At 48.0% G+C, this 22,006-nt stretch overlaps 1 protein-coding gene across 5 annotated transcripts in view; it reads right to left on the minus strand.

Moving 5' to 3' along the window:
• Positions 1–22,006, minus strand: part of KIF9 (kinesin family member 9) — a 252,053-nt gene that overhangs the window by 146,455 nt on the left and 83,592 nt on the right. For all 5 annotated transcript variants that reach the window (XM_029588252.1, XM_029588254.1, XM_029588251.1 and 2 more), the window contains exons 5-6: positions 11,011–11,235; positions 10,395–10,478 (exon numbers count right to left, since the gene is read on the minus strand). In XM_029588252.1, coding sequence (XP_029444112.1) covers positions 10,395–10,478; positions 11,011–11,235 — 309 coding nt within the window. The remainder of the gene's footprint in view (positions 1–10,394; positions 10,479–11,010; positions 11,236–22,006) is intronic.

The raw sequence follows: 22,006 nt of genomic DNA on the forward strand, positions 1-22,006 counted from the left end.
AGTTTGCCTGCTGCGGCGTCCTCTTGCCGCTCCCCTCCGGTGTCCCCGGATTGGCTGGATGCTGCACGCCGCCATGTTTCCCAGCAGCCTAAGGGCACGCGCGCGGTGCAGCCCCGACTCAAGTACCAGCAATGGCGTGAACCTCAGGGGCGTCCCCCTGAGGTGATGTCATCCACTCCGGATATTTAGGGTCTCAGAAATCGCTAACGTATTGAGTTATCAAGGAGTTGGATTACAAGGACAAGGTTACTCTCCTAGCTACTCTGCCTCCTCGGACTTATCAGGGGTACCCGCTCCTCGGCGGCCTCGCTTTCTTTTTGCTTTTCAGATCGCAGTCTGGAATCGGTACTTGCTCCTCGAGGGCCCTCGTTCCCGGACTTGCTTCTGAAATACTACTTCTGCCTGGAAGTCTTCGCTGCCTACAACACCAGTGAGTTACCATCTCTCTCGCTGAGCTTTCCCTGGAACCAGGTACTTGCTCCTCAAGGGCCTAATTCCTTCCAGCTCTTGGGCTGCTTCTAAGAGACTATTGTGTGAGTGTTACCATCAAGGTTCTGTTCCTGAACTCTGCATACTCTGCCTACTCACTGTAGTCAGTTTCTCTACAGCTCAGTTATCCAGGATCGCTGATCCAGTATCTGAGGGACTACAGCCCAGCCGGGCACTTCCAGCTCACTACTGCCACCTCTGGTGGTTCCATATACTGTTTAATAAAAGAACTAGTATGTGTCTGTCTCCATACTCTGAGCCTGACCGGAGGTCCCTCTCAGGATCATTTGTTGACCCACTTGAGATCCAGAATGAGCTGAAAAGTTCTTTCCTTCTTGGGGACCACGAAATAAATGGAGTACTGGCCCCTTCGAAGCTCCTCTGATGGCACCGGAATGATGACTCCGAGATTGAGCAGCCGCTGCAGAGAGTCTTGAACCGCTCCGCGCTTTGGTGTCTGTGCGCAGGGGGAGACCATGAACCGCTGATGGGGCATACATGCAAAATCTAAAGGATAACTGTGTTTTATTACAGAGGACCCACTGATCTGACGTTATTTTGACCCATTCCTCGTAAAACATCATTAGTGTGCCGCCCACCACTGGGACCGAGGAATGAGCCGGCTGCCCTTCATTGTGAGGCCTTTCCACTCAGTGCCCCCGGGCCGGAACCGGGTCTACCGAACTTCTGCCCCCGAAAGGATGGAGTGTAGGACTGCTGTCTATTGGCATTGTGATGAAAGGAAGAACTCGATCCTCTGGAAGTCCGGGTCCGTCAACCTCCTCGAAAACGAGACCTGGAGGGGAAAGACCCTCTCTACTTAGGCTTATCCGCCGGTAGGTGATGCCCTTTATTCTCACCCAAGGACTGGACCAAGTCCTCCAGCTCCTTGCCAAAAAGAAGTTTATCTTTAAATGGCAAAGAACCTAGCTGGGCCTTCGACGAGACGTCCGCGGCCCAGTTCCGGAGCCACAAGAGACACCGGGCGGATACCGCTGACACCATGGTCCTGGCAGAGCGAAGCAAGTCATGAAAGGCATCCACAATGTAGGCAATGACCGCCTCCAGACGACCCGCCTGTAGGGCTTCTTCCTGGGATAAGGACTTGCTGCAAGGAGCTGTTGAACCCAATGGAGACCTGCTCGCAATGAAAAATTACTGCATATCGCCACCCGAATCCCTAGGGCGGAGACTTCAAATATCCTTTTAAGGTATTCAGCTTCCTCCTCTGATGGAAGCTGAATACCTAGCTCCCCCAGGATAGCCAGGGTAAGAGACCCTAGTTCATCCCTGCGAAAAAGACAGACCACCTTTGGATCATCCCCGTCCATCCCATGGGCTCCCTTGAGACCTGCTTGCTGCTACCCTAAGTCTCCCTCCACCCCTCTCGGGGGCTGAGAAGTCAACTCCAGCTCTTCTTGGTTCTCCGACGCTGAAGAGGAGGAATCAGTGTCAACCACCTGTGTTCGCAAGGGCTTTGGGCGCTGGGCCAGCAAGGAATCCGTGTCCTGCGGGGTCCAAGCCCACTTGGAAGGACTGGGCTGGGAGTCCACCAGAAGAGGCCTCTTTTTTGCCACCTTGTGGGCCCTAAAGGCATTATGCATAAGGAGCATGAAATTGGAAGAGAAAGAAGATTCTGAGGAAGTATCATCTCCAGTCCCTGCAATATCAATGTCAGCATTTGACCTGCCACCAACCGCGGTCCTGTCCCCTTCAGGGACTCCGCGCTGCGGGGACAAACGGTGAGGAAAAACCTCCTCCCTCTGCAGTGCTGGCGCCGCCGGGAAGGGAGGCAAAATGGCGCCCGGAATCGGGGTCACCGACCCCGAGGTACCTAAAATGGCACCCGTTCCCATGCTGACCAGGAACGGAGCAGGGATTGCCTCCGGCAGCTGCCCAAATGCTCCCACACTGACTGGACCTGGATCACGACTCCCTTCGGAGTCGCAAATGCACCTTCGCCGCCGGAAACACACGCGGCGCACAAGCTGTCCCGCCGTGCCGCAGGCCCGACATGCGGCCCAATGTGGCACGATAGGGACAAAAACGTAACCCCCGCACCCCGAAAACGCGGCAAAACGGTATCAAAAACACCCCCTCGTGATTGGAGCGGCTCCCGGAGACGAATGGCGGAAAAACGAAAAAATGTCACTTTTTTTTTTTTTTTTTTTTTTTAAAGTACCTGTCCGGCGCCTCTGGGTCTGAACCTACTGGGGGAAGTGAGCCGAGCTCCCCAGTGTCACCCCCAGTAGCATCATGTGTTGAATGATGGGTCCTCAACCCTCAACACCCACAGCCTCGGAAACCAGGAAGGATGGTCCCCTCAGGACCTCACAACCCCCTGGGGAGGTGGGAGACCTCAACCTGCAGGAACACACCGCGGTCTGACTCTGTTCCTACTCTATTTCTTCTTTGTTTTGTTTTGTTTTTTAAACTTTTGCCTAACCCTGACTAACTCCGCTAGGCCCTAACTCAGACTGTAGGTTTGGCATGTCCTCCACCTGCTGGAGACAGAAGAATACTGCCAGACTGTAGGTAACACCAGCCCAGATAAGGCGGAGTTTGTGTTAAACTTCTGTCTCCATCTGCTAGAGGGGGGGCCAAACCCAGGAGTCTGGACTGATATGGGTACGTACAAGGAAAAGACTGATTCCGATACCACCTCTGGTAAAAAAAAAAAAAAAAAAAAGGCTCTGTAATAAGATGCACCCTATCCTGAGTAATTGTTATAACGAGTTCCCTGCAAAAGCAAGTCTGCAGATCCAAAAAATCTACATGTTGACTATATGTCAATAAGGAAGACCATTGATCAGATAAGGAACCACAAGAAGATTCACCTAAATGGCTAAAAAGGACTAAACCAAAACAAGATCCCACAGAGGAACTGGAATCCGGAGGGAAGCCAAATGTGTTTAACATTCTTCAAGAATTGAGCCATGTCAGGGTGAAAAGATACGAGCCGACCCTGAATGCAACCTCCATAGCAAGAAAGAACCGCCACCCACATTTGCAAAGTATTAAGGGTCAGCCCTATAACAAGACACTCTTGACAAGCAAATTAAAGAATCAGAGGTACGATGCCCAACCCGGCATGGCCTGGGCTGCTGGGCACCAATCCTAAAACACTCTCCCGACTCAAATATAGACCATGGGCATAGAAAATATCCGTACCTACAAAAAAAAAAAAATGCTCACCACTGCTGAAGAAGAATTTTTCTTCACCACATGTGCCCTTTCAAGGGCCAGACCGAAAGAGAGGGTTGTTCTGGAGCCGGGCACACTATAGGCACTTGACAAAGCAAATCCTTGCTCATCAGGGTCACAAACTAAACTATTTACAGAGTGAGCGTGGAAGGGTCTGCAGTCATGTGACGCATATATGGATATAGAAGGGCAGATTATATCCCCTCAGGAAATGGAAACTCAGTATGGGATGAGTCTGGGGCAACGCTTTGTGCATAGCCAATTAAAGCATTACTGGCGATCCCTATCCAGTATAAATCTTAAGGAGGATTTTAAAGTGTAGGTTGAAGGCTTCTTCCAGATTGAGGAGCGGAGAAGAATGGGTATCTCACGTTTACATGAAACACTTCTGGGCTCCAAGTGGCGGCCACATTCAGGTCCTTATTAGATAAATGGAAGGCTGAGATCCTAATTAATGTGGTGTCATCAGCGAGTCTGTTGATCTCTGTCTCCAACTGTTGGTTAGAGTGCATAAACCATTTGTACGGACTGACTTGACTGGATGAAGAGGAAATTAACTGGGATTGGAATGGGAGCACTAGAGGTAGGAGGATAGGAAGCCCCTTTATGGGCAGTGACAGCCCATATTGTGATTTTATTTCTTCACTTCAGTTCCTGACGGGGGACAAAGCTAGCATGTCGCACTCTAGGAGTGGGGTTCCATGCTCCTGTTAGGGGTCAGGTTTATGACAGATGGAAACTGGTCTTTGTAGTATAGCATAGACTCCACTGCACATTTGATGCTCCATAATATTTATAACATACAGACATCCAACATACATACACTAAAAGTATGTGTGCACAGGAAGAAATGTTATTCATTTCATTACTTTGGGATTTAATTTCATTGCATTTTTAAATTTAGTTACATATGTGCATAAAATGCATACATGTATGCACATAAAATCAATTTTATGCATATAAATATGATTTTATATGCATAAAAATATATGAACATAAGAAGTTGTCATACTGGGTCAGACCAAGGGTCCATCAAGTCCAACATCCTGTTTCCAATAGTAGCCAAACCAAACTACAAGTACCTGGCAAGTACCCAGAACTTTAAGTAGATCCCATTCTTCTAATGCTAGTAATAGGAGTGGCTATTCCTAAAGTATCAAAACAATTGAAGATCCTAACATCCACACCACTACAACAGTTCAGATACTGATAAGCTATTTTCTATAATTACACACTTTTGTCCAAGACACAATAGCAAACTGAAGGAATGTCCAAGTCTGTTTCTATAGAAGCATAAGCACAACAGTGAATGCCAGATACTAAAATATCACAAACAGTGTAACCAGCCTACAAAGATAACTCAGAACATAAGAACATAAGAAATTGCCTTGCTGGGTCAGACCAAGGGTCCATCAAGCCCAGCATCCTGTTTCCAACAGAGGACGAAACCAGGCCACAAGAACCTGGCAATTACCCAAACACTAAGAAGAACCCATGCTACTGATGCAATTAATAGCAGTGGCTATTCCCTAAGTATAATTGATTAATAGCCATTAATAGACTTCTCCTCCAAGAACTTATCCAAACCTTTTTTTGAACCCAGCTACACTAACTGCACTAACCACATCCTCTGGCAACAAATTCCAGAGCTTTATTTCTCCGATTAGTCTTAAATGTGCTACTTGCTAACTTCATGGAATGCTTCTATTATTCTATTATTCGAAAGTGTAAATAACCGAGTCACATCTACTCGTTCAAGACCTCTCATGATCTTAAAGACCTCTATCATATCCCCCCTCAGCCGTCTCTTCTCCAAGCTGAACAGCCCTAACCTCTTCAGCCTTTCCTCATAGGGGAGCTGTTCCATCCCCTTTATCATTTTGGTTGCCCTTCTCTGTACCTTCTCCATCGCAACTATATCTTTTTTGAGATGCGGCAACTAGAATTGTACACAGTATTCAAGGTGCGGTCTCACCATGGAGCGATACAGAGGCATTATGACATTTTCCGTTCTATTAACCATTCCCTTCCTAATAATTCCTAACATTCTATTTGCTTTTTTGACTGCTGCAGCACACTGAGCTGACGATTTTAAAGTATTATCCACTATGATGCCTAGATCTTTTTCCTGGGTGGTAGCTCCTAATATGGAACCTAACATCGTGTAACTACAGCAAGGGTTATTTTTCCCTATATGCAACACCTTGCACTTGTCCTTTGAGAATGGGGTGTTTTAGTGTGCCCTTGGGCCTCAGCCCAACCCCAGATGAATCCAGGACCGAACCGAGGGTTGACGGCGTGTTCCACTATGTTAGATGGTCTTACCCTCTGCCAGGCCTGCAAGCTCCTAAGGCCAACAATAGGATGATGTTGGAATGTGAATGGTCCTCCGACCATTCCGAGCCCTTTCGGACCTGCCGCTTGGATCGGCATGGAGCAGCAGGCCTGGCCTGAGGATGAGGGCAGACGGGCCTTGACATGAAGACGTGACACTGTGACGAAGGTGAAGACGTGAAACCAGGGCTCTTGAAGACATGACACCAGGACTATGGAAGACATAACATCAGGGCCGTCAACCCTCGGTTCGGTCCTGGATCCGTCTGGGGTCAGGCTGAGGCCCAAGGGCACACTAAAACACCCCATTCTCAACAGACAAGTGCAAGGTGTTGCATATAGGGAAAAATAACCCATGCTGTATTTACAGGATTTTAGATTCCATATTAAGAGTTACCACCCAGGAAAAAGATCTAGGCATCATAATGGATAATACATTGTAATCGTCGGCTCAGTGTGCTGCGGCAGAGAAAAAAAGCAGAATGTTAGGAATTATTAGGAAGGGAATGGTGAATAAAATGAAAAATGTCATAATGCCTCTGTATCACTCCATGGTGAGACCGCACCTTGAGTACTGTGTACAATTCTCGTCAGCACATCTCAAAAAAGATATACCGGTAGTTGCACTGGAGAAGGTACAGAGAAGAGAGACCAAAATGAAAAAGGGGATGGAAAAGCTCTCCTATGAGGAAAAGCTAAAGAGGTTAGGGCTGTTCAGCTTGGAGAAGAAACGGCTGAGGGGCGATATGATAGAGGTCTTTAAAATCATAAGAGGTCGAGTATGGGTAGATTTGAACCAGTTATTTACTCTTTCAGATAATGGAAGGACTAGGGGATACGTATGAAGTTAGCAGTAGCACATTTAAAACTAATCGGAGAAAATTATTTTTTACTCAAAGCACAATTAAGCTCTAGAATTTGTTGCCAGGGAATGTGGTTAGTGCAGTTAGTGTAGTTGGATGTAAAAAAGGTTTGGATAAGTTCTTGGAGGAGAAGTCCATTACCTGCTATCGATCAAGTTGACTTAGGGGTAGATTTTAATACATGCGCGTGCATCCAAGTGCACGGGCTTCCTGGCATGCACACATGGACGTGCCAATTACATGCGTGCTGGCGCATGCATGTTATAAAATCATTGGGCTGCGCACATATGCACGCCAGATTTTGTAATCTGTGCGCGGTGCACCGAAGAGGGGGAATTATGCAAGTTTCGCACGGCAACACATCACAGCCTTCCCCAGTTCTCTCCCAGGAAGGAGTCCAAGGTTGAGACCTGGGTCCCTGCTGCTTTTGAGGAAAGGGACCTCCCCTTCCTATGCGAAACCGGTGCTGCCCCCGAAAGCGAGACCGGGTATTGCCGAAGGAACGAAACTGACGTGGCTTGTCCTCCGGCAACTTATATACCTTATTATCTCCCAGGTCTTTGATGAGTTGGTCCAACTCCTCACCAAACAACACCTTCCCCTTAAAGGGAAAAGACCCAAGCCGTGACTTGGAAGAGGCATCTGCCGACCAGCGACGGAGCCAAAGCAGACGTCTAGCTGCAACCGCCAAGGACATAGTGCGGGCCGAGGTTCGGAGCAAATCATACAATGCGTCTGCAGTGTAAGCGACCGCGGCTTCCACACAGTTGGCCTGCTCTGCTTCGTCCGGTGGAAGCTCCTGTGTTGTGAGTAATTGTTGGATCCAGCGGAGAGTGGCCCTTTGGACCATACTACTACAAGCCGCTGCTCGGAACCCCAATGCCGCCACCTGAAAGAAACGTTTCAATAAGATTTCCAACTTTCGGTCCTGGAGATCCTTCAAGGCTACCCCTCCAGTGACGGGAATGGTAGTATGTTTAACCACTGCTGTGACTGCTGAGTCCCCCGAAGGGACCTTGAGGATCTCCAAGGACTCCAAGGGCAGGGGATATAATTTATTCATTGCCCTGCTGACGCGCAAGGATGCTTCGGGGACGTCCCATTCCTTAGAAATAATCTGTAACACCTTGGGATGAAAAGGAAATGTTTGTGGAGGGGCCCTCAGACCCGCCATTGCTACATCCCCTGTGGAAGTATCCATCTCCTGTTGTGGCGCTGGGAATTTCTAACTCCTTCAAAACATGAAGGATCAAAAAATTGAGCTCATCCTTGCCAAACAGGTGTAAAACCATAGGGTCGTCCCCATCTAGAGAACCCTGAGCCTCGGAGACCTCTGTCCCTGTGCCCTCAGGCAAGTCTTGGGAGATATCCGGGTCCACCGGAATCCCTGCGCCCCCTAGCGTCCGCGCTCCGGCTTTCTCCTGAGCCCCTGTGTTTACCTGAGTTCCGGCCTTCTCTTGCACCTGCATCTCCTTAGGAATCTTTGCAGCGGGGCCATCTGGCTCCCACCCTGCCTCAGCCTCCAAAAACGCTTTGTGCATCAAAAGCACAAATTTAGAGGAAAAAGGCACTGGTCGTTTTAGCGAGTCCGCCGCAGGTTTGGCCGGAGGGGGGGGGGGGCCGAGGAGCTTCCAAATCCGATCCACTGCGTGGGCTTAAAGGAGGCGGGGAGAGGGGAGGGGAATCCCCCTCTTCCAATGCTGAATCGGGTGACTGCTTCGTGGCCAAGATGGCCGCCGCCTCACTTTCGATGGGAGGCGGGGCCGAAGAACGAGCTCCGGACAGCCTCCTCAGCCGCGCTGAAGAGGACACCATCGGACCGCTGCGGGCAGCGCTCGGCCCCTGAGAGGGTCCCTCGCCCCCGGGAACGCAACGGGAGCAGAGACCCTCTCGGGAGAGTCACGCCCCCGCCCTCCCGCAGGCCGTGCAGGCCGAAGAACGCGGCGTCGAGAGGCCGTGGGAAAAAGCACGCCAAAAGAGAGAACCCTGTTGCAAGAGAAAAAAACGCTGGGTGGAATCGCCACCCCGTCCGGAGTCCCTGGTCAGGTAATCGAGCGCGGCAGGCTGGGGCTGTAAAACGGAGCACTGCCTGCCACCAACAGGACTTAAGTGTCCTCTCTTCCTTTTATCTAAAACTGTTTTTTTTCCCCCAAAACAGCAAGAAAGCCCCCTTCAGAGTAGAACTCCGGGAAACTGTAATGAAAGGGGGGGGGGGGGGTGTGACCGGCCCACCGGTAAACTCTCCCCCCAGACCAAAAAGGGACATACAATCCGGGAAAACTGAGTGAGAGCAGTGCTCTCACTGCCTGTCTTCACGCTGCGCCTTCACGCTGCGCCAACTAAAGGGAAAGAAATACAACAAAACTAAAAATAAACTACAACCCTTTTTTTTTTTTTAAGAACAAAGAAATAAACCAGTTGATCTAACCAGTAGTAACATAATAAATTAATAAAGTACACCTGTAAGAGATTTGAAAATCTAGACAGCACAGACAGGTCCGCAGGTTATGCCTCAATCTGCTGGAGTCAGAGGAAATACTGAGGGCCCGCAGGAGGCACACCAGTATATCTAGGGGGTGCTTTCAGTTTTCTCTCTGACTCCATCTGCTGGAGGGGAGGCATAACCCAGCAGTCTGGACTGATCCTGGTACGTACAGGGAACAACTTGCACACAACAGGATTCCCTTCCCTGGTACAGCGGCAAATGCAAATGCCGCTGTACCGGCCACCTCCAGACCCGCCCTGCTCTGCCCCTGGACTGCCCCTTCCCACCCCCCAGACCGCCCCCTCTAAGGGCCCCAGCACTTAATCACATACCAGAGTTTACGCGCAGGTCCATTTGAAAATTGGCCTGGTGCATGTAAGGCCTGGCCATGCGCGTAAAACACGGGATTTATGTACAGGGCCATTTTAAAATCTACTATTAGGGAACAGCCACTGCTATTAGTGCCATCAGTAGCATGGGATCTACTTAGTGTTTGGGTACTTGCCAGGTTCTTGTAGCCTGGATTGGCCACTGTTGGAAACAGGATGCTGGGCTTGATGGATCCTTGGTTTGACCCAGTATGGCAATTTCTTATGATCTTATGTTCTTATGATAAATGCCATGAAAGAAACTTCAGACCAGATTTAGGTGCTGGCAATATTAGGGCACAAAAAGGTACAGAAATACTGCAAGCTAATGTGCATGCACTGTTTTGAAAAAATGCCTGCCTTTCTGCACTCATCAATATTCACCAGAAGGCTAATCTGATTGTTTGATTTGGATGTTTCTGATGCATGGCTGCAAAAATTGTGACCTCTATTCTATGGAATCTGGAGATGTGCAAAAAGTTATGTACTGGAATAAATCACCTCAAGAAAGGGCCAAATATCCCCCCAAGCTAGCCTAATAACTTTATTGCATGAGAAAAAAAACCTGGAGGCTGAATATCTCTAGCTATTTGATCATTTATAGCTCAGGACATTTGCCATTATGAATGTGGCCCTATGTATTGTACTTACCTCTATGTAGATGGTAAAAATGCAGTGTGACCTGGAGGAATTTTTGTTGAGAATGTGGGATGCTATTACCCGGTTGGTCTCACCCTGAAAAGAATGTCAACAATGGAAAAAACAAGTTTGGCAAATGTTTAAATATTGCAACAGAATTAAAATAACTGAGTAGTTTTAAAGTTTTAAAAAATTCTGGGATGCAAAAGCAGAACACATTTGTGTTTTGGGGCAAAGCTGGGTAAAATGTACAGAAGAAAAACCATTCAGTTTATGAAAGCTAACGGTGATACAAATATGAGCAGGTTTGACCTGCAGCTTAATGCTTTAGTATTCACACTAAGGAGGCAATTTTCAAAAGGTTTTGCTGGCGTAAAAAGGGGTTTTGAAAGCTGCTGCTTTTCATAGGGCTGAATTATCAAAAGGTTTTACATGCGTAAATAGGCTTTTGTACATTGCTATGATATACGCTATTTTTACTTGTGTAACTCCTTTGAAAATTACCTCTTAAAAGTACTTCAATGTAGAGTTAAACAATGTTTATTCATACCCACAAACAGTTATTCATATTAAGCACTGTCTGCTTTGACATAAATCAGGAATGAAGAGGACAAGTATTGTTTCTTGCCTCAAAAAGAAGATTCAAAGCATCCTCTTCATTGGTGGTAAGATGAACAGACAAACCCTTCACGTGAACTCCCCGGGAGTCATCCTTTATTACTATCTGAGTATCTGAAGACATGACATCTGGTAGGGTGGACAGAAGGTCAAAGAGAGTCTCATTGTAGATTTCCAAGTAGGAAACTCGGACTGTGATAGCATAATTTGGGCGCGTTTCAATCTCCCTAAACACCTGCATGAATGATCAGATATAAGTATGATTAGCAAGCACTGTGTATTATAAGTCCAACTATTAAAAACCTGTGAAATTCATGGGAAGGAATCAGAGCTGGATTAAGGCATGCTGAGGCCCTAAGCAAGTTTGAGGCCCCACAGCATTATCAAAGTAATTTAAAATGGAGAAATTACTTACCTGATAATTTCATTTTCCTTAGAGTAGACAGATGGACTCAGGACCAATGGGTATAGTGTGCTCCTGATAGCAGATGGGAGATGGAGTCAGATTTCAAAGCTGACGTCAGCCTACATATACCCATGCAGGAAGCTCTGCTCTTCAGTATTCTCCTTGAAAAGCAATTGTGGATATATGTGTGCTTTGATAATCAAGTTAATCAAGTTAACTTGATTAACCAGGACTGGTTCAACTGATTTCCAATTGGAGACCGCCAGTGCACTCAACTGGATAACACCGACACCCGGCAAATATGGGTGTCTTGAACTAGGGTAATACCTGGCTTACCCGTGCTTGTATTGTTCTTGGGGCTTGTCACCTGAGGTTCCCAGATTCCAGGGAGCCATGGGTGGGTTGCTGAGTCCATCTGTCTACACTAAGGAAAACAAAATTATCAGGCAAGTAATTTCTCCATTTCCTAGCGTGTAGCCAGATGGACTCAGGATCAATGGGATGTATAAAAGCTACTCCTGAACCGAGCGGGAGGCTGCCCGTGGCCCACTTAGTACTGCCCTTGCAAATATTGTGTCCTCCTGGGCCTGGATATCCAGGCGATAGAACCTGGAGAAGGTATGTATGAAGGACTACGTCACCACCCGACAGATCTCGGCAGGCGACAGCATCTTGGTTTCCACCCAGGACACTGCTTGGGCCCTTGTAGAATGGGCCTTGACTTGTAGAGGAGGAGGCTTGCTGATTCTACGAAGGCCGCTTTGATTACTTCTTTGATCCAGCGGGCTATGGTTGCCCGCGAGGCTACTTCCCCTGTGAAGGACGAAGAGGTGGTCCGTCTTTTGTACAGATTCCGATCTTTCCAGGTATCGGACTAGAGGTCTGCCGACGTTAAGATGGCAAAGAAGGCGTGAGTCCGTCGAGTCCTTATGTTCGTCTGGAGATGGCAGCGAGATGGTTTGGTTAAGATGAAAATGAGAAACCACCTTCGGAAGAAAGGAGGGGATAGTGCGAAGCTGTATGGATCCTGGTGTGAACCTGAGGAACGCTTCCCGACAGGATAGCGATTGAAGCTCGGAGATGCGACGGGCTGAACATATTGCCACTAGGAATGCAGTCTTCAAGGTCAGGAGCCATAGTGACAGACCACGTTTAGATCTGAAGGAAGCTCCCGCTAGGAAGTCTAGTACTAGATTGAGATTCCATAGGGGCACCAGCCACTTTAATGGTGGTCGGATTTGTTTGACCCCCTTTCAGGAAGCGGGAAACATCTGGATGGGTTGATAGGCTTTGGCTCTGAAGCAGACCAGCGCGGCTTCCTGAACCTTGAGGGAGTTGAGAGACAACCCCTTCTTCAAGCCGTCCTGTAGAAATTCCAGGATCATGGGGATTTTGACTGTCCGCGGAAGGATCTCGCAGTCCTCACACCAGGCTTCGAATACTCTCCATATTCGTATGTAAGCTAGAGATGTGGAAAACCTGCATGCTCGGAGCAAGGTGTCAATCACTGCCTTCGAGTATCCGCTCTTCTTCAGGCGAGTCCTCTCAATGGCCAGACCATAAGAGAGAATCGAGTTGGGTCTTCGTGGAGGATTGATCCTTGCCGGAGAAGGTCCCTGTGTGGAGGTAGGCACAGAGGGTTCCCTGCAAGAAATCTTCGCATGTCTGCGTACCATGGCCTTCTTGGCAAGTCCGGGGCCACTAGCAGTATTAGTCCCCTGTGATGTTCTATCTTGCGGATGATCCTGCCCAGTAGTGGCCATGGGGGAAAGGCATACAGCAGGTCTTCCTGTGGCCAGGTCTGGAAGAGGGCATCGATTCCCCGGATTTGAGGTTCTCGTCTGCGGCTGAAGAACTTGGGAACTTGGGCATTGGACCGGGTTGCCAGAGGATCCATGTCTGGGGTTCCCCAGCAGTTTACTATCAACTGGAAGGCTGAGGTCGACAGTGTCCATTCCCCAAGGATCTAGGCTCTCTCTGTTGAGGTACTCCGCAGAGACGTTGCCCTTTTCTGCGATGTGGGAGGCTGAGATCCCTTGCAGGTTTGTTTCCGCCCACGCCATGAGGGGGTCTATTTCCAGGGACACCTGTTGGCTTCTGGTTCCACCCTGGCGGTTGATGTAGGCAACTGTTGTGGCATTGTCTGACATGACTCTGTCAGACTCGCCCCGGAGTCTGTGGCCGAATTGTAGACAGGCTAGTTGGACTGCTCGGGCTTCCAGCCAGTTTATGTTCCATCCCGCCTCTTCTTTGTCCCACTGTCCCTGGGCTGTCAGTTCCTGACAGTGGGCTCCTCACCCTCGCAGGCTCGCATCCATAGTGAGCAAGATCCAGTTCAGTAGGGATAGTCTTATTCCCTTGCTCAGGTGATCCTCCTGTAGCCACCACTGGAGCTGTGTCCGAACCTCTGCTGGTAGCTGGAGGTGCATGGAATAGTTCTGGGACATCGGGTCCCATCGAGACAGTAGGGAACATTGTAATGGGTGCATGTGGGCCCTTCCCCATGGAACGACTTCCAGGGTTGATGTCATGAGACCAAGGACTTGGAGGTATTCCCACAACAGTTTTTGCAGTTGGCCCATCAGTTTACTTCTCCTTGGAGGGGGGAGGATAACCTTGTCTTGCTTGGTGTCGAAGCGGACTCCCAGGTACTCTAGCGACTGGGAGGTCTGTAGGCAGCTCTTGGCTGTGTTGACAACCCACCCAAGATTCTTAAGTAGATTCTTGACTCTGGTGGTCACCTGGAGACTTTCCTCTGGAGATTTTGCCCTGATCAGCCAATCGTCCAGGTAAGGATGTACAAACATCCCTTCTTTCCTCAGTGTTGCCGCCACTACCACCATGATTTTGGTGAAGGTCCGAGGGGCAGTAGCTAGTCCAAAGGGTAGCGCCCGGAACTGGTAATGATGGTCCAGTATCGCAAAGTGTAGGAAGTGCTGAGGGTGTGATGGACCAGGATGTGGAGATAGGCTTCGGTTAGATCCAGTGAAGTCAAGAATTCTCCCGGCTGTACTGCCCTTATAACTGAGCATAGGGTTTCCATGCGGAAGTGTGGTACTCTCAGGTAACGATTGACGGTCTTGAGGTCCAGGATGAGCCGGAACGTTCCCTCCTTCTTGGGAATGATAAAATAGATGGAACAGTGACCATTTTGTTGGTGCGTGGGCACCGGGGTTATCGCCTTTAGGATGAGTAGTTTTGTCAGTGTGGTTTCCACTGCCGTCCTTTTGGAGAGGGCGTGGCACAGTGATCTCACAAATTTGTCTGGAGGGTTGCTGTGGAAGTCCAGATAGTATCCCTCTCGAATGATGGTTAGGACTCACTTGTCCGACGTTATCTCGACCCATCTTTGGTAGAAGAGGGTAAGTCTGCCCCCTATGACTTCTTCCTGTGGATTGGTCTGCTGATTCTCATTGTGGGGTACAGCCGGAGCCTATACCTGAACCTGCTCCCCTCTTGTTGTTTCTGTTCCAAAAGGACTGGGAACTGCCTGTGGGGCGAGGAGCTTGGTAGTATGTGTTCTTGTATGGCCTAAAGCACTGTGCTCCTCTGCCCTTGGTTCTTCGGGGAGAGGAGCGCTGGTTTCTTTTGTTCCTGTCCTCCAGTAGGTGAAGTACTGGAGATTTGCCCCATTTGTTGGCTAACTTCTCCAATTCGCTTCCAAACAAAAGGGATTCTTTAAAAGGCATTCTTGGGAGGTTTGCTTTGGAGGTTGCGTCAGCCGACCAATTTCAGAGCCATAGTTGCCTTCTGGCTGCAACTTTGGAGGAGACGCCCCTGGCTGAGGTGCGCACTAGGTCTGAGGTTGCATCCGTGAGGAAGGATATCGCCGGTTCTAATGCTTCAGCGGACGTGTTTGCGTCTCTGGAGAGAAGCAAAGGTATGTTTTTATATACCGAAGTTTAGCGATGGCCTTCACTCCGGTTTACAGGTATAACAACAGTTTACATGATAGATCAACGGTTTACATTAATAACTGAGGGAGGTGGCACAGGCCTTGACTCCGAAATTCAATTAAAAACAGAGGTTTACAAGAACAGGCAAACGGATTACATAGTAACTGTGGGAGGGGTTATAACAAGAGATTATATGAACAGTCATACTCTGTACATTAATACCGAAGGGGTATGTCATGGCAATTATGCCATCTAGTTTTAGTGGTTTCATAGCACGGTGATGTCTCGTATTGAGTATAATATTCAAGTGAGTAACAGCAGTTGGTAGTAATAGGCTCAACCGGTTATGATGCTAGGTATAAAGGTTGGGAAGAGTTAGTGGGTAATAAAGTGCTTAGCGGTGATTATTTTTCTTGGGTAGGGTAGAGTAATAGTTTATCCTATCCCTTCTTTGTAGGCTTGTCTGAATAGCCAAGTTTTGAGTAGTTTTCTAAATATTTTTGTGGTGTTCTGTAGTCTTAGGTTTTCCAGTAGGGTGTTCCAGAGGCGAGGACCGGCTATTGATATTGCTCTTTTTCTTACGGTAGTGAGTTTGGCGGTTGTGACTGATGGGATGTCTAGCTGTGCTTTGTTTGTTGATCTAGTGTTGCGTTGAGTATTGTGTTTTTGTATAATGGTGCTTAGGCAGGTGCTTTCACTGTTGTATATTGCATTGAGAAAGATGGTTAGTATTTTGTATTCGATTCTTTTTTCTACGGGTAGCCAATGTAGTCCTTTTAGAACAGGGGTGATGTGGTCTGTTTTTTTGCGGCCAGTGAGTATTCTGGCAGTGGCATTCTGTAGTATTTGGAGTGGTCGAGTAGTTGATTTGGGTAGGACTATCAGGAGTGAGTTGCAATAATCGAAGCTTGTAAATATCAAGGATTGGAGAATGGTTCTGAATTCGGGTTGGTTCAGGAGTGGTTTTAGGTGTTTAGGAATTAGTAATTTGTGAAAACCTTCTTTGATTTTCATAGCAATGTGCTTTTTGAAATTCAGTTCTGGGTCAATCCATATTCCTAGATCTTTCACATTTTCTTTTAGCTTGATGGAAGTGTTGTCGATTTGGATGGCATGGTTCTAGTGATCTCCGGAGTTTTTTCTTTCAAGCAGTATACATTCAGTTTTGTCCTTATTAAGGCAGAGTTTCATTTGATTTAGCATGTTTTTTATGGTATTGAGGTAGGTGGCCGAGAGTTTCATTGCGTTCTCGAGGGTATTTGTTACAGATATGATTAGTTGGATATCGTCGGTGTACATGAAGTATGTGACGTCAAGACTCGAGAGTAACTGACATAATGGCAGGAGATATATATTGAACAGTGTGGCTGAAAGAGCAGATCCTTGTGGGACTCCAGTTCCTAGTGGGATGGCTTCTGAGGTGTGGTTGTTCATGTTTACCTTGAATGATCTGTTTTGGAGGAAGGAGGTAAACCAGTCTAGTGTTTTACTTGATAGACCGATTTCAGCTAGTCTGGAGATTAGACTTTTATGTTCAACTGTGTTGAAAGCGGCAGAGAGGTATAGTAGGATGAAGATGTATCGTTGACCACTGTCGAAACCCCTTATGATTGTTTGATAGATTGAGGAGTAAGGTTTCTGTGCTATGATTTTTTCTAAATCCGTGTTGGGTGCGGTATAGGATATTGTTAGTTTCAAGATCATTGAGTTGTTTAAGGGCTGCCTTTTCCGTCAGCTTGGCGAGGAGAGGTAAGTTTGAGATTGGGCGCTAGTTGTTAAGTTCATCGGGATTGAGGTTCTTTTTTTTTATTATGGGTTTAATTGTGGCTATTTTCAATTTGTCTGGTAGTTCACCTTCTTCTAGAGATTTATTTATAATTGCCATGATGGTTGGAGTGATGGTTTGAGATATTTCCTTCGTATTGGTATTATGTTGTTATTGTCTGATATTAGGTTGTTTACTATGTTGAATAGTGATTTTGTGTTATTTGAGGAGTTTTGGATTTTTTTGCCATAGTAATCTCGCTTCATTTTGTTTATCAAATTTTTATTTGCGATATCTTTCCAGCGTTAGTTGGCATTTGTTTTTTCGCTATTCTTTTTCTTTCCTCCTTAAGGTGGATTTGGTGTCTCTTAGTTGAGTGTTGAACCATGGGTTCATGTTTTCTCTTTTGTTCTTGATCTGTTTTGTTCTTTCTAGGTTTATAGTATTATATTAGCAATTTCAGTTGTAATTTGGTGCCATGATTGGGTGGCATTATTTATATTTGAGAGATCTAAGTTCATCAATTGCAGGATGCAATTTGCAGGGTCATTTCTGCTATATCAAAGGACTGTTTAAGGATGGCTTCCTGACGTCTGTCCTGGGCATCCTTGAGTTCCGCTCCTCCTTCAACCGGGATGGTTGTGTGCTTAGAGATGGCGCAGACCATGGCATCCAATTTTGGGAACCATAGAAGTTCCTTGGCCGTGGGTTCCAGGGGGTATAGGGCTTCTAAGCCCATCCTCCTTTGAAGCTGGCCTCTGGGGCATTCCATTCCAGGTCAATCAGTTGTTGTATGGCCTGCAACATTGGAAAATAGCATGAGGCCTGACAGAGGGACACCAGGACGGGTTCGTCTTTGGCTCTGCTGTGGTACCCGTGCCTGGAATGGCCAGCGTCTTCAGTGTGAGAGACACAAGAGCTGGTAACTTGTCTTTGGAGAAGAATCGCAGCATGGTTTGGTATGGTTCCATCCCTAGGGGGATTTCCCCTTCCTCCAGGGAGTCAGTCTCGTCCCCTGAGGTGTCTGTATCACCTGTAGGGAGGCTCTTGTCTAGGTGGGGCAAGTCTTGAGAGGACCAAGAGGTGATTGGAAGATCTTGTGCTTCTGGTGGAGACCGGGCCTGTGTCGCCGGCAGTAGCAATTCCACCTGGACAAAGGTTTGTAGCCCTTTGAAGAATTCCACCCAGGAAAAGGTCCTGGGTCCATATTGAATCCCGGCGGGTTTATGGTGGAAGCCCCCGAGATGCCTTCCTTTGTAGGCACCGAGTCGGAGATACAGAGGTCCAGGGTACTATCGTTAGTGGATCCGGAACCCTCTACTGGCTGTGGGGGGCCTTGCTTAGGTTCCCCTTGAGCCTTTTCCACTGCTGGCATAAGGCGGAGGCCACTTCAGGTTGCGCAGCTCTCAGGTGGCAGGCTGGACAGAGGGCTTGTCCCTTGATATTCTTGGCCAGCGATGCCATGACTTGTGAGCATGGCGTGATTTAAAACTCGTCTGGGCGCGTTGGTATGCATGCCAGGAGGCTTAGTTGTGTGCTCCGGGTACGCCAACGATGTGCGTGCGAGATAGGCGTGCAGGCTACCCCTTTGTGTGCCTGGGCGAGATGTGCGAGCCGTTGTGCACACGGGCCTATTTGTGCGCTCAGGCCGTTTATGCGGGCCACTATGTGCCTAGCACTGTAGAGCGCATTGCTGTGCATATGGCACAGATGTGCGCACTACTGTGCGCACGGCACAGATGCGCGCGCTGCTGCGCACACAAGTTCTTTGTTCACCCGGCTCGCCGCTGTGCACATGGCTCAGTTATGCGGACAATATGGCGGTCAAGGGGGGGAAATGGCACCAAGGGCAAGATGGCGACCCCCCCCGGAGGGTGTCCATGTGTGTGGACCCTTGCATCAGATCGGGATCTAGCTCGGATGGAGCTGCTGAACCCGATTTAACAGATGCCGGAAGGGACGATCTGTGCGGCTATTCGAGCCTCAGTTTCTACTTTACCTGGTCTCGGCATTTCCCGGTCTCATGCCGGGCAGTCTCAGGTTGCAGGGGAGAGGGAAATACCTTCACCGCCGTGCTCGATTCAACATCCGCTGCCTCTAAGCCACCCTGGGACTAAGTCCACGCCGGGAGCTGGCTATCGGATGGAGGCTTACCTCTGAGGGATCTCGGAAATCACCTCAGGAATTCTCGACTGGGGAAGGGACCCTTAGGTAAAACCGCAGGAGTGCTGGGCTCGTCTTCTTGAGGTAAATTTTCTTTCTTCTTTGTTTTAGAATTACTAACACTATTCTAGTGTGTGGATGTGTCCCTATCTACTTTAGGAGATGGAGGAATACTGAAGAGCAGAGCTTCCTGCGCGGGTGTATCTGACTTCGTCTCCCATCTGCTATCAGGAGCACACTATACCCATTGGCCCTGAGTCCATCTGGCCAGGAAATTTGAAATTTAGTAATTTTCTTGTACCTTCATAATCTGTAGTTTTGATAGCTTGTTCCTAAATTCAGCACTGAAAGTGATCTTATATAAACTCCTTGAGATATTACCTCCCTTCCTCACAGAAATGTTCCTCTATATCAAACCTAATACCATGCCATTCCCTGCCCACCTCTATCATTTAGGGGCGGATTTTCAGAGCCCTGCTCGCGTAAATCCGCCCAAAACCGGGCGGATTTACGCGAGCAGGGCCCTGCGCGCCGGGAAGCCTATTTTACATAGGCCTCCCGGCGCGCGCAGAGCCCCGGGACTCGCGTAAGTCCCGGGGTTCTCCGAGGGGGGCGTGTCGGGGGGCGGGCCCGGTCGTCGCGGCGTTTCGGGGGCGTGTCGGCAGCGTTTTGGGGGCGGATACGGGGGCGTGGCTACGGCCCGGGGCGGTCCGGGGGCGTGGCCGCGCCCTCCGTACCCGCCCCCAGGTCGCGGCCCGGCGCGCAGGAGGCCCGCTCGCGCGCGGGGATTTACGCCTCCCTCTGGGAGGCGTAAATCCCCCGACAAAGGTAAGGGGGGGTTTAGACAGGGCCGGGCGGGTGGGTTAGGTAGGGGAAGGTGAGGGGAGGGCAAAGGAAAGTTCCCTCCGAGGCCGCTCCGATTTCGGAGCGGCCTCGGAGGGAACGGGGGTAGGCTGCGCGGCTCGGCGCGCGCCGGCTATACAAAATCCATAGCCTTGCGCGCGCCGATCCAGGTTTTTAGCAGATACGCGCGGCTCCGCGCGTATCTACTAAAATCTAGCGTACTTTTGTTTGCGCCTGGAGCGCAAACAAAAGTAGGCTATTCGCGCGCCTTTAAAAATCCGCCCCTTAGTTGCACCTCTTTGTATGTTTTCAGCTTTCTTGGAATACTTCCTGAAACTGTTTAAGATGCATTTCAACAAAAGCCCAAGACAATGGTAAAATCATTTCTGTAGCCCTGGATTTGGCTCATGTTTAATACTTGCTCTGCTGCTACCTGACTTCGCGCACCCATATCTCATTTTTCCACTTTAAATCCGGAATCCTTTCCTTGGGTGGTAGCAGAAAGAACAGACTCATTCAGTTTATACTTTGAATACTCACATTTGTGACCACTGTGCAAGGTTATTAATATTACTTCTGGATGCAATCAGTTATAAATAAGGTTACTTTCAAAACAAAGTAATCAGTTGCAATTTATTCCTTATGTTTCAGCAGGGCTAGTGCTATCTTTTTCTGCTGCCCTGTGGAAAGGATTTCTAGGCTGTACCTCCACTGCGCCGTGGATTATGATGGAACCCTTCATGGGCTTCCTTTTTATCCCAACAATAACTTTATGAGTGCGTTTAGAATAAGGCTACCAGATTTCTGCTGGGCAAATCTGAGCCATGTGTTCCCTATAGTACTAGTAGAATACAAACACTTATTTTGAAGTGAGTTGTTATCCAGTGGACTATTCCCATGGAAAATTGTAGCAATCTACTCTCAAAATATCTAAAAGCACATTCTTTAAATGTTATTCCCAGGAAGTATTTCTACAATATTTCTGGCAAGTCCTCGATACAAGAGAATTAATTATATGCCAGAAAGATTCAAATCAGCCAACAAAATCCAGCTGTTATCAACATGTACATTCTGTGTGGGAGACATGTCCAGTTCAGAGACTTTGAACTGGATCCCAGGATATTTTATATTACTTTATCAGATAATACATTAGTTTCCAATCTTTGATATCTCTGACTTGATTTTCTGACTTCTTATTCTCTGGTCTTTTTTCTTATCCTTTTTGTTTTCTTTCTCTCTCTCTTTCTGGTGTTCTGTTTTATACTTTTTTGTTTTAGTTCTCTCTTCTTTGTCTCTTTCCTTCAGTGTGAATACTTTCTCTTCCTTCCTTCTCTCTTCTCCTGTTCCTTTCTTCTCTTCCTATTTTTCCTCATTCTCAGGATCATTATAACCACTTTAGGGCAAACGTTTGGGGATGGGCCCCCTTTTATTTTATTTTTTTCATATTGACCACCACCCTTCCATCTCCTCCCCAACTGCAGCACTCTTCTTCTTCTCGTCTAATAAATCTGATGCTGCTCACCCACTACTGCAGTTTTCTTCCTCTGTGCCAGCTGATATGAAGGCAGCCACGTGCTGCCTCTTTCTTCTGGCTCATGCTAGCCAATTCAAGCATACCTCTACTTTCTTCAAGCCCACACAGGCCCATGTAAGTACAGCATGAGGCGTCTTCCCCCTTCTAACCCAAGTGAGCTTATGCAAGTGTGGTGTAAATGGCCTTGTGCTATGGGTAGTGCAGGAGCAAATGTGTTAGGTACCCTAACTGAACATTCAGTCTTGTGACCCCCACCCCCACCCCTTTCCTCTGAAATAACTTTCAGGCCTATAGGTCCCTGGCAGAGATTTTAATAATTAAACTCAACAATCATTGTGACCCCACCATTATCCCGCTCAGAACAATACTGTAAAATCATGTACTTTAAAATATTACATA

The sequence above is a fragment of the Rhinatrema bivittatum genome, chromosome 2 (genome assembly GCF_901001135.1).
Source record: "Rhinatrema bivittatum chromosome 2, aRhiBiv1.1, whole genome shotgun sequence".
NCBI classification, from domain to species: Eukaryota; Metazoa; Chordata; class Amphibia; order Gymnophiona; family Rhinatrematidae; genus Rhinatrema; species Rhinatrema bivittatum.